The following is a 22,019-nucleotide window of genomic DNA, read 5'->3' as shown; positions in this document are numbered from 1 at the left end:
CACACACTCAGAAGGTAAGTCCGTGGTCGGGTTTATGACATTGCTTCTGGCAAAACTCCTGTGCCCCAGCACTGACCATCACCCAAGCCAGTCATAAAATCACAGCAACTGCCAAAGGACCCAGCTTGCCTGCCCCTAGCTCCCAGCACTGTTGCTGGCAGCAAGAGCACTAAAGTACTATCCCTTGTGCATTTGTGCTGGCTGGCCAGGCCATCCTATGGTGGAGGGCAGAAGGACAGCTGTGGGGGCTCCCAAGCTGGCCTGCTGCTGCTCCCCAGCAGATGTGCAGGAGGTGCTCTGGCTAGGTCTCAGTCAATGATAGAATTTCAAAGGCGTTCTTGAGTAGCAGATGTTGTCCTTTAGGAGTGGTGACCCCACAGCCATGCCCACCTTGTTCCAGCGGGCACCTTTTTTGTAGATGGGCTTGACGGAGTGGGGAGACCAGCGGGTCAGATAACTGTGGAGGAAGCACAAGGAGGTGGCTATCAGTGCAGGGCGCATGCTGGGACGGAGACAGCAGGGTACGGTCTCCTTGTGCCAGGCTGCCATGCGCCAGGCAATTCCTTCCTCCAGTTTTCCTTTTTCTAGGGGAAGGGATTTTCCTGCTGAGTGTCCTATAAACAGATGGGCTGGGTGCTTATTGCTCCAACTGTGTGTGGCCAGGGTTAGGCAGCCTGGGCAGCTCTCTGATCTTTATGAGTTGTCAGTGTTTGTCCGTGCTGTGGGAGAAGGCAGAGGAAGAGGCTGCTTGGAGAGTAGATTGCTGCTCTCTGGCCCCAGCCAGGGAAGGACAGTGATGCAAGGGTCTGGAGGAACCCTGCACTCTTCCCCACTTGGCTCTCTCTGCCACCCCAGCCTTCAGGGAATTCCCCAGGTCATCACAACTAATCAAGACCCCTACCCCTCACTTATCCCATGACGGGAACCAAGGGATAAAGGCCTTTGGGTGCAACCTTGGCCCAGGAAGGTTCCTGTAAGTAGGAGGGGTTGGGGAAAATGATGGCCACCCATAGTCCTCTGGCCTCCTTTGGGGATGGCCAGGGTCCTGACAGTTCCTGGAAAAGTGGCTCATATGAACTTGGATCCTGTCCAAAAAGGCCCATCCTTTATCCTGAAAGTTCAGCTATGACAATAGCCAGGAATCCTCCTCTGCCTCCACTCTAGGTGTGTGTTCACCCCAGCACCTCTAGATACCTCAAATGAAAAATTTTTTAATTTTAAAAATGAATAATTTTGGCTAAAAATTTTTAGATGAAAAAGAAAAAAAAGATTGCTGAAAGATTGCTGATTTATGCATTTCAGCTGAATTCCTCTGGCTCTTGGTCTTTTGCTATTAGCTCTGTGCAGAGGGGAAGCTGTGAGGGTGGGGCGTGGGTGGGTGGGTGGGTGGATGTGGATGCCTGATCTGCATTCCATGTGTGTAGAGTGGGAGTGGGGGCTGCCAATATCTGCTGGAAATGTCAATGCCCCTGCTGGGGTACTGGCTCTAAAGGGGCTGGCCCCAGGACAGCTTTTTTTCTATGATCAGTTTTCTTGGATAAAAGAAGAGTAAGGCAAAGGGAAGGGACCACCAGATTGATTCCTATGCTGACCTCTCCTGTCTTTTGGGGAGAGGGTGAGGACATGAAGCTTGGGAGCAGGCCCGCCAAAAGGAGTGCTTACTGGGTTCAAGGACTCCAGAAGATCCCTAGGCTGATCAGGTTTCCCAGAGCTACTGTCCTCAGCTGTTCTTTTTCTTTTGTTTTGGTACTGAGGATTGAACTCAGGGATGCTTTACCACTGAGTTACATCCCCAGCCCTTTTAATTTTTTGAGGTGGTCCTGCTTCACCCTCTCCAGTTTCTAGGATTCCCGGTATGAGCCACCGTGTCTAGTCCTCAGCTATTCTCTTCCCCAGGCCTTGGAGATCAGAGAGAACCAAGGGGACCAGCAGAACCTGGGCCCCATACATGGCAGCTCAAGGGCCTCTGGGTGGAACCATGTAGTCTGTTGCAAGGGAATCAATTTCCTTTATAGCCAGGACTCCCCCTCCCCCAGGGTGGCCTTTTGCAACCCAAGAGCCCCCACACGTCATCAATCCCCTGTCACGTTAAAGGACACCGGATGTATGGGAGGGAGCCTGGCCTAGCTTCAAAGGCCTGAGGGCAGGATGGATTGTGTCCTCGGGCCTGCTGCTGTCTCTTAAAAATCCAGGAGGGTGGGCTCAGCCCCCAGTGGGTCCATAGCCTGGTGGGAAGATGTAGGAAGAGGTTACCATGTCCAGAGCTGCTAGTGGTTGGCCCAGCTCACAATGTGGGAGATACAGGTGGAACTGGGCACAGGGCCAGGGTGCTGGCAAGGTATCCATAAAGGCACAGATCTGGCCCAGGCTCTGGGGTCAGGGGAGACAGGGTACCAGGAAGCAACCCTGTGTTCCCATATCCTGCACCTTTGACCCAGCAATCTGGCCTCTCACCCTCCATACCTGGGTTCTAGTAGGGCTCAGTCTAGGAGGTTTACTGGGAGTTGAGGGTCTTGTTTTGTGACAGTCATCTTTGGTTCCCTACAAAGAGCAACTGAATTTTTCTCACTCCAGTCTGGAAACTACTAGAGCAGCTGGACAGACTGGAGGCTGTCTGGAGGGGCCATTAATAGAGGAATACAAGAAATTCCAAAGTCAACTTTACAGACCTGGCCTTACTCTGAACAAAGGGACATCATAGATTTAAGAGCACATGAGTGTGGTGATGTCAGAGACAAACAAGGAACGGACAACAGGATAGCTGCTTGAGTGTTAGACAAGAATCTGCTCCTATTCTAGAAAGGCTACCTTGTTTAGGCTGGAAGGAAGACTGATTCAAGGGTGTGGGCTGTCTTTTCCTCAGGACCTCTCAGGCTGCCACACAAAGTTGAGTTGGATGTGAACTGTACAACTTCATGGAGCACTGCTTGTGATCTAGTCTACATGGACACCACCCTGAGGTCATGCAGTGCATGACCTGCTGTTATGTATAGTGACCCAGAGAGCTCTTCCATTTCTTATTTGGTACTGGGGAATTGAAGGCAGGGGTGTTTTACCACTGAGCTACTATCCCAGGCCTTTTTATTTTTTATTTTGAGAAGGGTCTTGTTAAGTTGCTGAGGCTGGCCTTGATTGTGATCCTCCTGCTTCAGCCTTCCCAGCCAAGCTGCTGGAATTACAGCTGTGTGCCATTGTGCCCTGCGAGCCTTGCTCTGCCCTCTAATAACCCCAAAGATACAGTGAGCTAGAAGACTGAAAGTTTGTAGAAGTACCCTGACATCTCCATAGCAACTGAGTGTGATGTCATAAACAGGGGATTAGCACATTCCAATGCCCAATCAGCAGGCCTCCTTACCCTTCTTGCCTCTATGTCAGTGTTCCACAGGGCTGGGAAAAGGAAAGAGTCTGGGGCCAATAAGGCAGGCAGTAGAAGCAGTACACACTGCAGTCATGGTGGAATGATGGGGGTGGGGGTGCTTGAGCTGGTGAGGAAAGGACCAGACATCCAAGGCCATTCTAGCTTTCTTGAGCTGTGGGCCACACTCCAGCAAATGGCTTCCCCAGTGGAATCCAGTGTGAGCCGCAGGCCCACAGAGTGCTCTGGTTGTTGGCACCCAAGATTACTTACCGGTTGAGTTGGGGTTTGCTCTTTGGAACAAATCCTTCAGGAAGCCGAGGCCTGTGATTTGGGAGCAGACCTGAGTGGAGGAAGAGCATATAAGGGATGGTCTCTGCAGCTGAGGAGGCATCCAGAAAAACCAAGTGGGAGGTGGGCACAGGGGTGGGTATAACTACCACTCTCAGTACCTGCTTCTTTGCCAGGAGGGTAGATACGTAGGGCAACAGAGAGGGGGGGGGGGAGCCTGCAGCCCTCTAGCTTAGGGGACTTCTACCTGCTCGGTGGGCCATCTTCACACACTCCTCAATCTTGCGGTGTTCTTCCTGGCATAAGCCTGTGATTTTTCGGGGCAGCATGCCTCCATGAGGCCGGATGAACTGGCTTAGTAGCAGAACATCCTAGTGGAAACCGAACATAGGAGACATAGGTCAGCTAGATTTACCTTTAATCCTGGGGAGTCACGGGGAGCCACTCCAAGGGGTTGACGTCTCTCAGGAACCCACCTGAGATGACTCTTTCCACACAGACCTTCGTACATTAGTCAGCTACCTTCTCTAACAAAGGTTAATCTCAACTCAGTAGGATTTTCTGTACTAAATTACCAACCCCAGGAGCTCTCTTTGCCTCCATGAGACTGCATGCTGCTAGATTAGGAAAGAGACTACAAATGCTTTGAGAAGCACCCATCTTTCATGCACTTGCAGTATGTAAAATATCTGGTGGATTGTTCTCCTCAGACAGAAGAATACAGACATTCCATACAAGAAGGAAAGCCATTTCAGCCACCAGAGCCTAGAGGCCACAGGCTGAGAATATGCAGACAGCCCACTTTGCCTTCTGCCATTTCCTCTGAAGTGCTAGGCAAGAATGCGAGCTGAGGAGGGGGCCAGGTTGTTAAGTTTAATCCTACATTTTCTAACCCCCCCTGTTGACCAGATGGGAATGGATTCCTGGGCTTCCTTTGGGCCATCACATGTTCAACAGGCTGCTCAGGATGGGTCAAGGAAAAAAAGATAAAGAGAGTCAGAATTGAGCGAGAAGGCCCCCTTCCCCCACCTTTCACAGAATGGCTGAAAGGGTTAACAGAATACATCACTGTCCCACTAGTGGCCTGGCCTGCAGTCTTAGCGGTCATGTTCCATATACTGACTTGCTGCCCTGGCAGGCATCTCACTGTATGACTGCAGATTTACATTAATCACTGGACAGTTCCTGAGGGACCCAGGCCCCCAATTCTCTCCCCTATACTCTTCAGAATCAGCTGAAAAAGAACCTGGATTAGATTACTCCAAGGCTGATAAACTGGGCTCATCACCCCAGCCCTCCACTGTGGGCTGCCACGCAAGCTGATGGCTTTGTGCAGTTCAGGCTAACAGTGCTCCAAGTAGAAAGGGGTAAAAGGGAAAACAACTTTACCCTTTACCTCAGAGGGGATTAGATTTCTTCTGCTGGATAAACAGAGCCAAGTACATTTCCTGGAAACTGCTGGTAGGAAGAGTGACCCACAGTGGCTGGGCAGTTGTGGGGTTCACTGATCAGCAGCTGGGATTCAAAGCATAACCACATCCCCACTAATTTTCATGTTGCAGGAAGCTCATAACACCACTCTTCTGCCTGTACACTTTCTATTACTTCTGGCACCCACTGGCAGAAGGGTGTAGGGAAGGGAGAAAGAGCCTCTTCCCAAAGGTGGCCTGAAGCCAAGGCTCCCAGCCCAGGAGATTAGTTGGGTCATTCTGTTCAGATCCCATGGGCATGTGGCCTCTTCTGCTCTTATCATCTGACCAGGATCTCTGTTCTTAGTCATCCATTCCACAAAGGGGCATAGGGACAACTCACAGGTCAAACTGGCTTAGAGCCTGAATCACCTGAAATCCCAGAATAGAGTGCTTAATGTCATCAGCTCTGAAGAACAAGTATGGATTTCTCCAGGGCTGTGTCCTACCCCCAGGCCCTCCCCATCTCTACAGGGTAGTAGGAACTTGGGCTCTGTATCACTGGAATTTGTATCCCAGTTCTGATACTTAGCTGGGTGATTTGAGGCAAGTTCATTAACTTCTCCATGCCTCAATTTCCTCATCTGTAAAACATGATGGAAAAGTCCCTACTTCAAGGCATTAGTGTGAAAACTAGGTGAATTAAAACAAGCACTCACGACAGTGCCTAACGCAGGGTGTGCCCTCCCTGCCCTGTCTGCTGCTGTGGGCACTTGTTATCCCTTTCTCCAGAAGTAGCTGCTCCAGAAGAGGTGGAACAATCAGGGATCTCTGTATCTCCAATATGGGAAAAAGGAGCAGTATGTTCCCAGATCACAGTAAGAACCATAAGCCAGCCTCATTGTAAAAGAAAGAGGGCTGGGGATGTGGCTCAGTGAATATAGCACTTGCCCAGCCTATGCCAGGTCATGGATATGATCCCCTGCACCACACAAATATATACCTACAGAAATAAAAACAAAATGAATATGGTATAATGTATTATTATGTATGATTATGATGTACCAATTTTAAAAAGTAGTAAAAGGAGGAGAGTAAACCCAGAGCTGATTCTATCACTGCAAGAATATAACTCCTAGTGCTCCAAAGCATAACTGATCCATGAACTCAACCCATGGCTCTCAGTCCTGGCTGCATGTTAGAATCAGAGGAAAGATTTAAAAATGCCTGGCTCACTCCCAGAGACTGATTCGGTTGGTCTGAGGTAAATGTGGGGCATCACTTAAAGTTCGTCAGGTGATTCTAAAGTCCAGCAGGGTTTATAGCCACTGGACAATGCTGCTGTTTTTTGTGGTTTTGTGAAATGCAACAGTGGCTATGGCATGGGGATAATGCTCAAGTTAACTAGGAACCCAACCTCTACAGCACGCAGGCTGAATGTCTCTGCACGCAGACTCACCTCATAGGTATACTTGTGCTTCAGGTTCCAACGGCAGATGGGACACTGGCCTGAGGGGTTGGGGGGATTCGGACTCTCCTTGGGAGTCTCTATGATACGGCCTTCGATCTAAATGGAAGAGAAAGAAGACAGCCGAGGCACAGGATCAATGTGCAGCTGCTTATCTTTGAGCAAACCCCCAATGACAGGAATTCTAGTGGAGGTTTCTCTCTGAAGGTCTGGTGGCAGCAGGCCTCCACTGCCTGCACTTAGGTGTGTTTCAGCTGGGATGGCCACAGGGATGTGGTTTGGCAGCCTTCGGGGTAGTGGGAACTATCTGAAGAGAGAGGGGGAGGCTTACTCTAGTAACTGAATGCTACCTTTCCTTCCTCATCAAACAAAAACAAAACACTAGAACTTTATGCTTCCTCTCGGCCTCTGGCAAAAGGTAATACATGCACAGGGTAAAAGTTTCAAATGGCACTGGAGACCAGAGAAGACTCCCTCCCACTCCATGTCATTCTGAGGAGACTGCACTTTCTAGCTTTACCTCACAGAGTGAAGTCTATGCAAGCAGACCGCACCAGAGGTGATTTTGCTCCCCAGGGGACCCTTGGAAACATGTGGGGACTGGGAAAGGAGTGTGACTGGCATCTAGCTGGGATGCTGCTAACCATCCCACATTGCACAGGATAGTCCTTCCAACAAAGAATTATCCAGCCCCAAATGCCATTGGTTCCAAGGCTGAGAAACCCTGGGCCCTGTCCCTAAAAGCAGATATCTATGTGCACTGCAGTTCTCTTCTCTTTGAAAATAAACAAAAACCACAAACAGGCAGATACATTCCTAGCTCCTCTTTGTTTTTATCATTTTAGATGCCACCTTTCAAACCCTGCTAAGACCATGTGCAAAGTGACCCCCCTGCAGCTGTATTGTGTCACAGCCTTGAAATTACTCGGTGCTATAAACCAATGATCTGGGAGTCAGCTCTAACTGCAAGGGGTATTTAGAGAGCGTGGCTGACTGTGACTGTGAACTATGAGCATAAGGCTGGGAAAAATTTGAGGCTTTGGGAGGGAAGCAACACTGTCTCCTGGGGGTAGCAGGGAGACTGGCCAAAGAGAAAGGGACTGGAAGTCCTGCGTGGCTGTGCTGGGCACCTCTACCTACCTTTCTGCCATAGCAACCACTATGCCATACCTCTACCCACCTTTCTGCTATAGCAACCACAACCATAGGTAGAAATAGAAGCTGTGGGCTACAGAAAATCCACAGGTGCATAGTAGGCCTTGGGAGGGCATACTGCAATGCGAGAGAGCTCACATTTATTACCCTTCCTTATATGAATGGCCCTGTGCCAAGAATAGTTCACATAAATCATTTCATTTAGCTCTCGCCACCTAGTATGGCAGGTATCTGATCTTATTTTATGGAGGAGAAAGTATCACCCGTGGTCAGCCATGGCAGTGCCTCTCCAGGCATGGATGGGCTCTCCCGGAGCTACTTCGAGTGTCTCCGTGTTCATTCTACAAAGAGCAAATTCTTGCCTCACATGAAAAGCACTCAAAAGTCAGGTGTAGTAATACATGCCTGTAATCCCAGGCACTTGGGAGGCTGATTCAGGAGGATTACAAGTTCGAGGCCAGCAGGCAATTAAGGTACTGAGGACCAAACCCAGGGATGGTCTACCACTGAGCTACTTCCCTAGCCCTACTTAATTTTTTTATACTAGGGATTGAACCCAGGGGTGCTTAACCACTGAGCCACATCCCCAGTCCTATTCATTTATTTATATTTATTTTGATACAGGATTTATTTATTTTAGTTTTGAGACCAGATCTTGCTAAGTTGCAGAAGCTGCCCTTAGCCTCCCAAGTTGCTGGGCTTCACCCTGGCAACTTAGCAAGACTCTGTCTAAATAAAATTTATAATAGGGCTAGGGGTATAGCTCAGTGGCAGAGTGCTTACCTATATGTGTAAGCCCTGGGTTGAAGCCCCAGTACTGCAAAGAAAGAGAGAAAGAGAAGAAAAAAATCAGATGTATCTTTCTCCTTTAGTATGGAGTTTACAGGGTAAATGTTTATTTGGCTTTAATCAAGGAACCCCAAAAAAGTGCCCTGATGGGATGGAAGTCCTCTAAAAACTCCGGACTGTTGAGGCTAATTAGTGGAAAGGTTAAGGGAGTATTCTGGGGAAGACCCAAAGCAAAAAGACTTGTCTTGGGGAGGGCGGAGCTTGGCCAGCTGCCAGAAGGGTTAAATCCTTGATTGACATACTAGTTACAGAGGCTTCTAGGAGCTCTGTGGAGTGGCTGAGGATTTTTTTGAGGCATGGAAGGCCATGTGAAAACAGCGTTGTCTTTTAAGGATTATAGGATAATCTAGGCCCCGTGACTCCCCAAGGAGGGGAGGTGAGATGTGTCCAGTGAAGGAAAAGGGAGAGTGGATAGATGAACAATCATTCCAACTTTCTTACCAACAGACAAGCCAACATGCCAACTAAGTAAGGCCAGAGTGCAAAGAATGTCACCTTTCAAATGTGGATTCTTAAAGGAGTAGCTTAGTCATTCCAGGCAGAAAAGAAAGGGAACTGATATCCAGGCTCCCAATTCTGGCAACTCACTCTGGCTCTCTAGGCCTGCAACACTGCCTTAGTTTCCCCTATGGGAAACTGATTTATCACCTGCCAAAGAATGCATCAGCAAAGGCCTCTGAGACCATATCATACAAAAGATCACTTTAATCAAATAACAGATAATCTCCACCCAGGCCCAGTGACTGTTCCTGATTAGCCACATTACAATGCAGGCTTGGAAAATCATTGACTGTAGGATTTATGGTCACCCAGGGGCTGGTCCAGGAGCCAGGAGTCCAGTGTGGGCCTGCTTCCCTCCCTTAGAGGGACAGCCAGGCAGTTCCAAGTGTTAAGGAGGTTTTAAGTGGCCAACTCGATACTTACTATAGTTGTCTTCCCTTCTTGGATCTCCACCACTGCAGAGATAAAGAAGAAAATTAGGTCAGTCATTTAATAAGGAACAGGGAGTTTCAAATAACAGCTCAAATTCTAGGCAGAAAAAAGGAGCCTCAAGTCTGCCCTCTCCTGTGGGCCCTATCTGGGTCAGAAAGCATTCAGGGTTCACTCCCCAATGGCCAAGGCTGACTGGGGCAAGTCTTGGTCAGGCACAGTGTCATCTCTCTGGGATTAAGGGTCTCCACACTATTTTTGCCCATCTAATCTGAAAGATACATCTTGGTTATATTTAAAAACTGGCAAGATCCTGCCCTGTTGTGGTTAGCAATTATAACCTAAAAGTTGGTGGGGCAGCAGCATTGGAAAAAAAGTACTCCCTACAAATGCCCCTTCACAAAGGAAACAGACAAAATGACTTTGAAAGGCTTGCAATTTAAAATAGTACTACCCTAACAGTGTTCTAGCAGCCCCGTGGTGGCTAATCAGTGAGACAAGTTAACCCTTAAACACATCCTTAGAGTTGCATGTTAAATCCCTATGAAGACAGCCCTGTGAATTAAATCCTCTCCTCAGCTCTATTTTTCTCCATTCCTCTCCCCAGAGTGTTGCAAGAAATCTGCAGGAATAAGGAACCTGCAGATAGGGTGCAACAGCATTTCAAGAAGAGCACTGTCACTCCAAACTGAGAGTGACTCCCTAGGTCTGAGACAGTCAGAAGGAAATACAGGGCAAGACCATCAGTTGCACATATCTGTCAGTTACACACAATTCCTATCTCACCTAATCAGGATACAGAATGACAACTCCAACAACCACCAAAGGAAGAACCAAGCTGACAGCCCACATTCAGCACTGTTCCTGGAGAGAATCCCCTTTTCTTTGAGTTTATTTAGGAAGAGAGCAAGCCATAGCTGTTAGCAGAGGATCTGGTCCATAGCAAATTATTTTTAGGGAGCATAATACTTGCCACAGTCCCCTTCTAATTGCTAACTACTGCAAGAGAAAACTTGGGCCTGCATAGTTGCGAACTGTCTCTCAAAACACTAAAACCCTATTTAAACAGCAGCTTGGTTACCACAGTTTAGCTTTACTTAGCTCTGGCCAAAGCAAGAAATAGTACAGATTAGAAAAAGCCTAAGGTCTTTAACGTTGAGAACCCAGTGAAAGCTACAGACCACTCCTAAGGGAAATGGCCATCAGCATATATACAATTAGCTGTGGATTGCAAGAAGCTCCTGGCCAGCTGTGATCTATGCATTAGATATCCAAATCCTAATTCTGGTTATCCCTTGTGGTAGGAATATGTAGGTGCTTTTCGTTTCTTCTTTTTGCCTATTTACATTTTCTAAAATAAACATATGTAGCTTTTGTAATAACAAATAAAAGAAAAGGGACTAAGGAAAAAAGGCAATTCTAACCAAGCTAGAGGCCAATGGCAGCATCTGCGTGATCACTGACACCTAATTGGACACAGACTGCTTGGAATTGTCCTCCATTTGTTTTCTGGGCTAGCCATTCCAAAAGACTCATTATTCCAAAACAACCAACCTGAGAGCCTCTCAATATCCAACCCAGCCACACAAAGGAGAAATGATGACTAGCAAAGCCCTGAGGCTCTCTCCAGAGAACACAGTAGTCACTAATCAATTCACAGACAAGCTAGGTTTCTCAGAGAAACTTAATTTGCATCACCCCACACACGGATCTACTTGTACAGAACACAGACCAACCCAAGAACGGGATGTGGATGAGACTCAACCTGGTCCTTAGTCTGAAAGCCAACACAGCTGCAGAGGGAAGGTCATTGCAATGTGTCAAGATACAACCAAGGGTTGGGGGAGTAAAAAGAGGGCACACATCCCCAGCCCAGTAAGGGATCCAAGTGCCCCGAAACTTTGAAAATTTGCACAAACCGAATTGGGAGAGGGTCTGCGGGCAACCCATGAGCAACAAGGAGGGGGAAAAGTTTCTAAGCTAAGAAGCCCCACAGGAAAGAAAAGCAGACACATTCTAGTACCACTGGAGTCAGCACAAGTACAATGCCCTGAAACACAGAGGATAAACATGTGGTTCCCTTCGAGGTGCAGGCACTTGGTCCTAACCATGAGGTAAACAACTCTAACAAAACACACATCACTCTCGGCCAAGACCCAAACCCTGAAGTCATCCCACTGGCCCCTGGAAAAGAGATCAAAGCCCATGGCAAGCTCCACTATTCACAAGCTCTCCACACAGCAACTCTGAGCCAGTGAGTCCTGTTACTAGGAGTCAGTGGGTAAAACAATAGGCAGATGCTTATCTAAGGGAGACAATTTGTCAAACCAGAGGAATGACCTGAGAACTCACAAGAGACAGAGACTGATCAGGGTGGTGTCTTAATGCAGGGGGAGAGGGCCCAGCTGGAGCCTGGACAGGACCTCAATAGATTTTAAGCCTCTGGAAAGAGGAGATAGGCATCAAAATAGTATTGATTTTCAGTGTACATAGCAAAACATGTTAAAACCAAACAACTGAGATCCATTTTGTCCCCAGCCTCCTCTCCATTCAAGAGAAGTGGGGTGGCTAAGAAAAGCTGAACTAAGAGATTTAGGCACTAACAGAAAACTTGTTTGGGAAAAGATGAAATCACCCTTGTGTTCAGAGATATGGCAGTATCAAGTAAACTAAGGAAAAAGATGAAGCAGTTGTCTAAACTAGAATTAAGGGCCAAATCCTTCAAAATAGGCATTTCTCATAATCTGTCCCAAATGAGGCAACACATTTGCTAAGCACCCATGGGGTGTACAGCCTCACTCTACATATTGTGGAGAGCTGGGATTGAAAAGGCACAATCTTTGCCCTAGTGGAAGAAAGGGAACTAATCCAAGTATGAGAATTTTACCATAAGAAAGCTCATGCTCTTAAAGAGGTTCTTTGAGTACTTCAGTAAACTCTCCTAGGATAGAGTCCAAGATAATTAAATTATAATAGTCTGGAGAAAAACAGCAATGTGGTGAGACTGTGAGGAACACAAAAGACCTTGATGGCCACATAAACACAAATGCAGTGATCTGCAGCTGTAATAAAGACCCAACTGCTTAGTAAAGAAGGAAGTGAGGACAGATAAATAATGAGTAGTATTGCAGGGTATGGCTGCAGTGAGGTCAAAGAAACCAAGAGCTCCAAGATCTGTGGGAATCAAATCCTAAGCAGAGTATGAAGGAATGGAAGAACTGAGGGCCGGAAGGTAGCCTTACCAATCTTGTTTAGGGTTAGGAAGCAGAGAACATTTTGGGGATGTGTGCCTGCACTTCTGGCCAACTGGCTGCTTTTCTCAAATAACTTCTTGCATCAAGGTCTGCTTTCTTTAGTTCAGCTTTAATTCAACCATTAAAATTTCCTGGTTCTTTCACTGAATCTCCCCTTCTTTTCCCTTGGACCTCTCAGGGAATTTCCATGCCCTACACTTCTGAATGAGGAGAATTACTGCTGCATAGAAATCTCTTTCCACTAACAGGTCACTTTGGACTATGTCCCTTGAGTTCTTTTGTTTTGTTTGTGGTACTGGGGATTTAACCTAGCTCTACATCTGAGCTATACCTCTAGCCCCACCCAATCTTTAGTACCAGATTGAACCCAGGCACTTAACCACTGAGCTACATCTTCAACCCTTTTTATTTTTTATTTTGAGACAGGGTCTCAGTAAGTTGCTGAGGCTGGCTTTGAACTTAGTGATCCTCCTGCTTCAGGGGCTCCTCCCCATCCCCCAGCTGCTGGGATTAGAGGTGTATACTATCATGCCAGCTTCCTATTTTATTTTTGAGACAGGGTCTTGCTAAATTGCTGAGGCTGGACTTGAACTCGTGGTCCTCTTGTCTTAACCTCCAGAATTGCTGGGATTACAGGTGTGTGCCATTCCACCTGACTGTCCCTTGAATTTATTTCAAAGTCCTCAACTTGCATACTCTTCTCTCCTGGCTTTCAGCTCATTAAACTGTCCACTCTGCCAGGCACATCTGAAATGACAAGTCCTCTAAAAGCTCTCTTAACTAAATGAAGAAATGATGCAAATACTCTTTGGCCTTTCCCCATTTCAATAAGCTCTGCTGAAAACGTATTGAATCATGTATAGATGTTAATTCATACAATTATGCATTTGTTTTCTTGTTTTTAAATACATTTCCTTAATGAGGGATCTAAGAGTCACAAAGCAGGACAAAGATCTAACAAAATCTTTGCTAAATCTGGCAGTACCAACCATAAAGGCATTAAACAGTCTTTAGCAAGTTAACTGTTAAGAACTTTCAGGGGAGGAGGGAACAACACGAAGGCTATGCCATAGAGTACCAAGGTAATGTTACTGATGGAGAGAGAAGACTATTGGCTTAACTTCCACCTCTCCCACTTATAGCTCATGTTGGGCAAGCTACTGAACTCCTTAGGACCAGATTTCCTCAGCTGTTAAAATAAGGACAGTTACTAGCCACCTTTAAGAATCGTTAAAAAGAATGAATAAACATGTGGAAAATCAGGCACAGTATGGTGCAGCAAGAACTTAGTAAATCATAATTTCTATTTTTGTCCCTTTTCAGTCTTGCTCCTTCTATAATAATTGAATCAATCTCTCTCTGTTGGTTTTATATATCCCTCTTGCCAGACTTTAGATCAGATTTTCTCAGAAACAGCAGGATTGGCATTTTAGGCCAGACAGTTCTTTGTTATAGGGAGCTGACATGTGCACTGTAGGATGTTTAGTAGCATCCCTGGCCTATACCCCATGCTTTACAAATAACAGATAGAGCCATTTCCAGAAAACAAAAACTTGAAAGGTTCTGGACACAGATGATTCCTAAGAATACAGAATATGATAGTGCCTTCATGTAAGATCACATCAATTCAATCTAATTCTTAGATTTAGGTTTACCAATGATTAACAGACAGAACAGCTACTAATCCAAGTATTTATGGAGAAGACTTTAGAGAGAGCCATTTGAATATACAGTCCATCATTTCCCAAACCCTCCAACTAAAATAATTCCCTAAGCCTAACCTAAAACATTCCTATCTTTAAAAATCCAACAAAGAAGACCTGGTGCAGTGGAGCATAACTTTAATCCTAGGACCCTGGAAGGCTAAGGCAGGAGGGTCCCAAGTTCAAGGCTAACCTGGGCAACTTAGCAAGGCCCTGTCTCAAAATAAAAGGGCTGGAGATGTAGCTCAGTGGTAAAAGTGCCCCTGCATTTGATCCCCCATACTGTAAAATGAAGCAAAACCAAACAAATAGCAACAAACAAAAACCAACGAGCAAAATAAAAAACTATCCCTCTTTCAACTTTTTTTCTGAAAAAAAGGCAAAGAACTGTTTCAACTTTGAATTTCATAAAGGATATGCAATTTGCAGCCATTAGAGTTTGACACTTGGTAGACAACCTAATAAATGTATTAATATAGGCTTAATTATGCAGCATGGAAACAGATGAAACACCTTATCCAAGTTCTTTCTGTCATCAGCATGATCTCTTTGGTGTCTTTCTTTAAATTATTCTTGCATTATTATCTGGACTTTTTTTCCCTCCTAGTAATTGTTCCATCTTCCCATCATAGTTAAATTCTTCAAGCATACCTGCTATTACCATTTCTTATTGAATATCTTTTTGATTTCTTCAAACTTGCTGGCCACTCTACTGAAAATTTTTGAAATCTAAAGAGAGAACTCTTCCAAGACAAATCCAAAGATTTCTTCGTTAAACTCTTCTTTTTCTCTCTCTGACAACAATGATCATTCTTTTCACTGGATACTTCTCAGCTTTTAATGATATACTGGTTGGCCAATACTATGACAGAATCCTAAACAAAACAAAACTATATCACTTATTTTTCACATCACTCATTCTTTCCTGCTTCCAACAGTACACTAAGGAAGGCCACGTCCTGAAAGACCTTTTCACTCTTTGCCAGATTCCATCCTTTTATAAGCCTGTTCAAGAAACATTCTCTTTCTGAAAATTTCCAACCGGGTTTGCTGTTTCCGGTAACTGAATCTCCCAGTACTTTTTGTCATGTAAATGGCTAACTTGAATTTACTGAAGTGCACAAATATCATCTCATTAGAACCTAAGCTTCTCAGGAAAAGAGCTGTGTTTTCTTTCTTCAGAATCCCTTCACAGCTTGAAGCACAGCACTTGTCCTTCAGTAACCTCTCAAGTTGACACTAGGCTCCTTTCCCAGACAATATTAACGAAAAACGGAACCACCCTGCGGCATTTGCCTGTCTCAGCTGTTCAATGGCCTTTCCACCTCGGCCTGCACCTCTCGGGGAGACTACCGGCCCGGGGGTGAAGGGAAGCCACCTTCAGATCACAGCATTTTCCTCGAGAGAAATTGATGTTCCTTCTTCATGGTTCAGGGACGTTTTAATGAAGGAGATGGCGATGCAATCTCTTCCTGAAAACTTTTCTGAACCCCGCGACATGTTTCTATTTCTGCTAAGTAACTAGGCCTTTCTCTTTGCCCTCCTCCGTTTTCTAAGAACACTTACAAGACACACAAATTCAAACACCATCACCAAGGTCGGAAAAAGGTTTTAAGCACCCTGTGAGGTCAGCACCTCCGCCGATGTTTTAGAGTCTCGTGAAGGAAGGGAGGGGCGCACCACGGCGGGCGGAAGTACTTTCTGTAGCTTTTCTCAATCTCGGACGCTCAGGGACTTAGGACTCACCTTCCCTGAATCCCCGAGCTGGAACCCGAGGGCAGCTGGTCGTGACTGGGACCGTCAGGAGCCCTCGGAGAAGCCGCCCACAGCCGGATACCAGCGCCATGAAGGACGCCATCTTGAAAGCTAAGCCTGACCTCTGTGCACTTCCGCTTCCGGATCGGCGCGTGCGCAGCCGGTAGTTCGGCAGGACCTCTGGCGCCGGACGTTTCGCTCTTTTACTCCTGTTATTATTTTATGTATTTGCTTATTTTAGTACCATGGATTGACCCCCCAGGGGCGCTTAACCACTGAGACTCATACCCAGCTCTTTTTTATTTTTTTAAGATACAGTCTCACTAGCTTGCTTAGGGCCTCGCTAAGTTGTTGAGGCTGGCTTTGAACTTGAGATCCTCCGGCCTTAACCTCCCCCTCCGCTGGGATTCCACGAGTGTGCCACCGCTTCTGGCTTTTACTCCTGTTACTGCCAGGTCTCTTACCCCGTGGGCATTTGAGTTAAGGAGAGAAGCCATTGTGTCAAATCGTTATTTCGAGGGAGATCTTCTAGGTCCTTTGTTCCAGTCCCTAGTCTTTAAAATTGCTTTCGTTCCCTGGAGCGCTTGCCTGACGTGTGTGAGACCCTGGGTTCCATCCTCAGCACCGTATATAAATAAATAAAACAAAAAGATCCATTGGTAACTAAAAACAAAAACAAAAAAAAAAAAAAAACAAAAAACTACCCCTAACATATTAGCTGTGGGGTTTTCAGTTTCTGTGACTGGGGCTCGATCTGTACAGGAGAGGTTGAATGGTTAGGGCTTCTGGTTTTGGAGTATCAGGTATTAGATCTGGGATAGAACTAACACTTCCTTCTTCCCGGCACCGCCTCTCCCCCAACACACAAACTGATCTTGAATTCTTGCTCACTTAGACTTCTCTCCAGCCTCAAGGCCTTTGAACAAGTTATCCCCTCTGCCTGCTCTTTAACAAAGTGGCAAACTCCTACTTATTCCTTAGAGCCCACCTCAAATTCCTTTCTACAGTGAAGCCTTCCTTCACCATCCTGACTCTGGTTCTCGGCACCAGATAAAGGTTCCATCTTAGTTCTTGACACAGTTGCGGTTTTACATTTGTTCGTATAATATATGTCTCCCCACCAGACTGTAAACTCCATTAAGGCAAGAATAGTGTTTTTTTGTTGACTTTCATATCTCCAGCATTTAGTTCAGTTCCTGACGTATAATAAGAGTGTAATATATACTTGTTGAAAGAACAAGTAAAATCAATATTGTAAGGTTGTTGTGAACATTAAATGAGATAAAACAAATGTTCAATAAACATAAGTTAATAGGGCAATTAATTGAGGTAACTCTTTTCCTGTTTGACCGACTTGCTTTATAAGGAAGCTTATGGTACCCAGAAAGAAAGTCCAACTGACTAATTTCCTCTCTTTTACATTTGCAGGATATGTGGGATGTTCCCCTGGAAGATCATTTGCCACTCAATTATTCCACTTGGTGGTAAGGACCCCCCCTTCCAGAATAAACCTAAAGGGGGAATTTCTAGTTATCTTATTCTGATTCAAAGATGAGAAAAACCAAGCTTATTAAGAGGCACAGCATGTTCCTTGATGAGGGACAGAGAAGGGAGCCCACTGTCTAGTTGGGACTGCCACCTCGGTGGGATTGAGGATGCAGAACAATTGTTGCATGGGGAACTTGAGTAGTATCATCAAAGACGGGGAGAACAGGAGAATGTGGCATTGTATACCAAAAAACAAAACAAAACAAACAAACAAAAAAACACCACAATTAGGGGAATCAGGGGAAACTTGAAAGAAATGTCAATCAAAGTAGGAGAAACTGACATCTGGGTTAGGAATGGAACAGAAGGTCTTGGTGGGATGTAGGTATAGATTTCCCTGCCAAGATAGGAAAGCTTTGACTCTCCCTATAGCTTACACTTTTCTTTTATAAAGATGACCTTTAATCACACCCACTGTTAGTACCACATTCCCTGTTTCTTTAAGCATCCTCAACTACTTCTGGGGACCCAGCAGAGGCTTTGGCAGTAACAAAGCCTCACCCAGCACTTGCTTTGGACATAATGAGCTAAGGCATTCAAGTACCCACCTTTGATCATTAATTTATCATAATCAAATTTTATTTTGAAAAACCACTATTTTCTACAATGAAGTAATGTGATCATTGTAGGAAAAAGAAGAAATGGATGAAATAAAAAGAAAATAAATGCCATCCATAATCCAGAGAGACGTGTTAAATATTTAGCAAAATAAAATAATACTGTGCATATTCTTTGTTTTGTAATATCTTGTTTTTTAAATACATTTATTATTAGTCTCTACATGAAAAACCAATTATGTGAGGGACCAGATTTAACTCAAGAGATTACCCTTATACACACACACACACACACACACACACACACACACACAGACCTTTTAATGAAAGTATTAATTATACGGAAAGTACACAAATCAGCAGTGTACAGCTTGAGGAGTTTTCACAAACAGAACATACTATCTATGCCAACAAGTGAACATAACCAGCACTTTATAACACCGACTTGTGTCCCCTTCCAGACACTACTACTTCCAAGGATGATCATTATCTCAACTTTTAGCACCAGAAATATTCTGCTGTGAATATACCACATTTTTTAAAAAAAAAACAACAAAAAACCCCCTGTCTTCTGTTGATCCTTTCCATTTGAGACTATTGAAAATAGTGCTGGCAATGGAGTATTATGCAGCACTAAAAAATGACAAAATCATAGAATTTGCAGGGAAATGGATGGCATTAGAACAGATTATGCTAAGCGAAGCTAGCCAATCCTTAAAAAACAAATGCCAAATGTCTTCTTTGATATAAAGAGAGCAACTAAGAACAGAACAGGGAGGAAGAGCATGAGGAAAAGATTAATACTAAACAGAGACGAGTGGGGGGAGAGAAAGGGAGAGAGAAGGGAAAGCATATGGAAATTGTAGGAGACCCTCAATGTTACACAAAATTACATATAAGAGGTTGTGAGGGGAAAGGTGGGGGGGAACAAGGGAGAGAATTGAACAACAGCAGATGAGGTAGAGAGGGACGATGGGAGAGGAGGGGAGGGGGGATAGTAGGGGATAGGAAAGGTAGCAGAATACTACAGTCACTAATATGCCATTATGTAAAAACTTGAGTGTGTAACCGATGTGATACTGCAATTTGTATTTGGGGTAAAAATGGGAGTTCATAACCCAATTGAGTCAAATGTATGAAAAATGATATATCATGAGCTTTGTAATGTTTTGAACAACTAATAAAAAAAAAAGAAAATAGTGCTGGGACAAAACCTGAATTTTGGAAAAAAAATAAACCTTTTTCAGGCTAGCGGCAGAGTTGTTAGGCTATCAGGTTTGTATATGCTTAGCCTTAGTAGATCCTGACAGTGATTGTACCAGTTTACTCTTTCACCAGTTATGTATAAGAGTTACAGGTGATCCACAGCCCTATTCGTATTTGGTATTTTTGTACTTTTTCTCTTGTTGTTCTGGTTGATGTTTAGTAGTGTCTCACTGTGTATTTATTTTATGTTTCTCTGATACCTAATGAAGATAACTTTTCATATGTTTATAGGCCATTTAGATATCTTCTTTTGTAAAATATATGTTCAAGACTTCATTCTATTTTATTTGGGGTTGCTTATTTCTTTCTTTTTGATTTGTAGTTCCTTATATATTCTAGATACCTAGATATATTTATATAGTAAATGTCATATAACTCTTTGTGGGTTGTGTTTTGTTTTCATTTAGTTTGTGGTTTTGATGAGTAGTAATCTTTCATTTTTAACATAGTGTAGCTCATTGGAGTTTTTCTTTATTGTTTGTCCTTTTCATTTATTATTAATTGTTTTTCTCTTTGAAGTCACAAAGATGTTCTAGTATGTTTTCTCTCCAAAATTTTATTTTTTACCTTTCACATTTAGAATTTAAATTCATCTGGGATTGTTTTGTTACAAGACCTGAGATTGCAATTAAGATTAATTTTTCCCATAGCAATATCCAACTGACCCAGCACCATTAAAAAAAAAATCACACTTTTGGGGCTGGGGTTGTGGCTCCGTGGTAGAGTGCTTGCATATGTGAGGCACTGGGTTCAATTCTCAGCATCACATACCTCAGTTGGGTATGCTATGGGCTTTTTTTTTTTTTTTTGTACTGTTATGCTGTGAAATAAAAGGGGGTGAGGGCTCTTGTCTGGGGCTGCAGAATGGTAGCTGCCACCCATAGGAGAGGTCTTTTCATGATCCGGGGTTTCTAGGGCTGCTGGCAGAGCTACTGTAACACGTGGAGAGCTGTTTCTAGCTGCAGTGGCAATCCTGGAACTCACAGAGCAGCAAGGACACTGTATGCCGGACCTTACCCCATTCCCTCTTCCAAGGAGCCCAGTCCCTAGCTTCTGCCCTGCTTTGTTCCTCACGCCTTGTTCTGGAGTCTTGTCTCCTATTTCTGGAGATAATGTAACTAAATCTTCCCAAGGAAGATGTTCAGGAAACGCCCCTAGGAGATGAACCCAGATAGATTCATGCCAATAAAAATTTCAACGTGCAGCAGAAATGATCTGGTCTGGTGCCTTGCTGCCCACCAACAGGACAGCAGGCTCAGGCCAGAGCAAAGGCAAGAGTCAGGACACCATGGGTGGGTCAGCCAGTCTGACTTCAGGGAAGTTCTGAGCCCAGCTGCAGATGGATGTGCTCTTCCAGCCTCCTTCCCACCTCGCCCAGGAAGAGAGATCTGAGCCAAGAGCCACATGGTTGTGACCTGTGAAAGAGTAGAGGCAATGAAAAGTGTGGGAAGGTGGAGAGCACTGATCTGGTAGAGAGCTTGGTGGGAGGGACAAGGAAAACCAGAGGAAGGGACTGGCAGACCGGAGTGACAGTCATGTTTGCTTTCTCTTAATTAATGTGGTTTCCTTACAAACCCCCTGCTGATTCCCAGCTGGTTCACTCAACCATAACAACACGTGGCCTGCCCTGCCCAGGCCAGGAACTGAGGCTGGATGCCTCCCAAGAAGGGTCTGGTTTCATCTGCAGCGGCTAGCCCTGCTCCCCTTTACTGGCTTTATGCAGATGAGGGAAGGGACAGCGCCTCAAGCTGTGGAGACAGCTGGGCTGGAGAAAAGGCCAGGGCCTGGCTGCTGTGGGTTCGCCTGGTTGCACACTTTGGTTTCCCACGACCTTTCATAAGGGGCAGTACCCTCCTATTTGGGCTGTGGCCTCCCAAAAAGCTGAGTGGCGGGTGGGAGGAAACCTTGGACAAAAAGCCCTTGTTTGGTGGTGGCCTTCCTACAGGTGTGTCCTGCTGATGCCATGTGCCTGGAAACAGTTGCGGTGAGGGTCTAGAGTTTTTGCTAATTCAACATTTTCCATCCAATTTTCAGTGTCATTTCTCTTCTTTGCCAGGATTCTTACTCTGTCCAAATTTTGTCATTCATTTGTTCACTGGTTCATTTCACCAATAGGTTATCAATTGAGCAGGTACTGCATGCCTTTTATGAACAAATGATTATATGCACCTAGGGAATATGCTCTGGGGGTGAATCCTCTTGTTTCACAAAAGAAACACTTTATAAATTTGATGATTGCCCTGATGTTTACTTGCTCTTTCCTTTTTATTTAACTCATTTTTTTTACACATTTTAAATCATGAAATAGGACACACATTCAGAAAAAGTATGTAAAAACTTAAATGTTCCATATAATAGATTCATTATAAAGCAAAACGGATTCATTTCTATGCTGAAGGACCAGGACACAGGACTGCCCTGATAAGGAGAAAGAAGGAAAACAAAGAAGTAGAATCAGTAAGAGGCAGTGTTAGCCGCC

The 22,019-nt window shown here is 44.9% G+C and overlaps 2 protein-coding genes across 7 annotated transcripts in view; one reads left to right on the top strand and one right to left on the bottom strand.

Moving 5' to 3' along the window:
- Positions 1-22,019, top strand: part of Rsph9 (radial spoke head component 9) — a 108,183-nt gene that overhangs the window by 17,379 nt on the left and 68,785 nt on the right. For 4 of the 5 annotated variants that reach the window (XR_005732801.2, XR_005732799.2, XR_005732800.2 and 1 more), the window contains exon 5: positions 17,598-17,653. Coding sequence is in view for 2 of the 5 variants with exons in the window: in XM_040282722.2 (XP_040138656.1) it covers positions 17,598-17,653 (56 nt within the window). In the remaining 3 variants the exon portion in view is untranslated. Of the gene's footprint in view, positions 1-17,597; positions 19,164-22,019 lie in introns of those variants that run through there. The other variant, XM_040282721.2, reaches the window with a different exon arrangement.
- Mrps18a (mitochondrial ribosomal protein S18A) lies at positions 15-16,316 on the bottom strand. 2 transcript variants are annotated; one of them, XM_005318635.5, is made up of 6 exons: positions 16,161-16,316; positions 9,452-9,483; positions 6,515-6,622; positions 3,894-4,017; positions 3,629-3,698; positions 15-457 (listed from the first exon to the last, which is right to left on the bottom strand). In XM_005318635.5, exons 1-6 carry the CDS (start codon positions 16,270-16,272, stop codon positions 313-315), a joined length of 591 nt encoding a protein of 196 aa, XP_005318692.2. In that variant the 5' UTR covers positions 16,273-16,316; the 3' UTR covers positions 15-312. The 2 variants fall into 2 exon arrangements, with proteins under 2 accessions (XP_005318692.2, XP_021577539.2); XM_021721864.3 differs by lacking the exon at positions 16,161-16,316 and adding an exon at positions 15,066-15,187.

This window comes from Ictidomys tridecemlineatus, chromosome 8 (genome assembly GCF_052094955.1).
Source record: "Ictidomys tridecemlineatus isolate mIctTri1 chromosome 8, mIctTri1.hap1, whole genome shotgun sequence".
Taxonomy (NCBI): domain Eukaryota; kingdom Metazoa; phylum Chordata; class Mammalia; order Rodentia; family Sciuridae; genus Ictidomys; species Ictidomys tridecemlineatus.
Note: the sequence above shows the minus strand (reverse complement) of the source record. Positions and strands in the feature narration are given on the sequence as shown.

What these genes read in the sequence shown, in the direction of transcription:
- Mrps18a (XM_005318635.5), bottom strand. Translation starts at nt 16,272, where the DNA reads ATGGCGTCCTTCATGGCGCTGGTATCCGGCTGTGGGCGGCTTCTCCGA. An exon ending in AGCTCGGGGATTCAGGGAAG is followed by an intron (nt 9,484 to 16,160) that starts GTGAGTCCTAAG and finishes TTATCTCTGCAG; the next exon opens with TGGTGGAGATCCAAGAAGGG. An exon ending in AAGAAGGGAAGACAACTATA is followed by an intron (nt 6,623 to 9,451) that starts GTAAGTATCGAG and finishes TCTTCCATTTAG; the next exon opens with ATCGAAGGCCGTATCATAGA.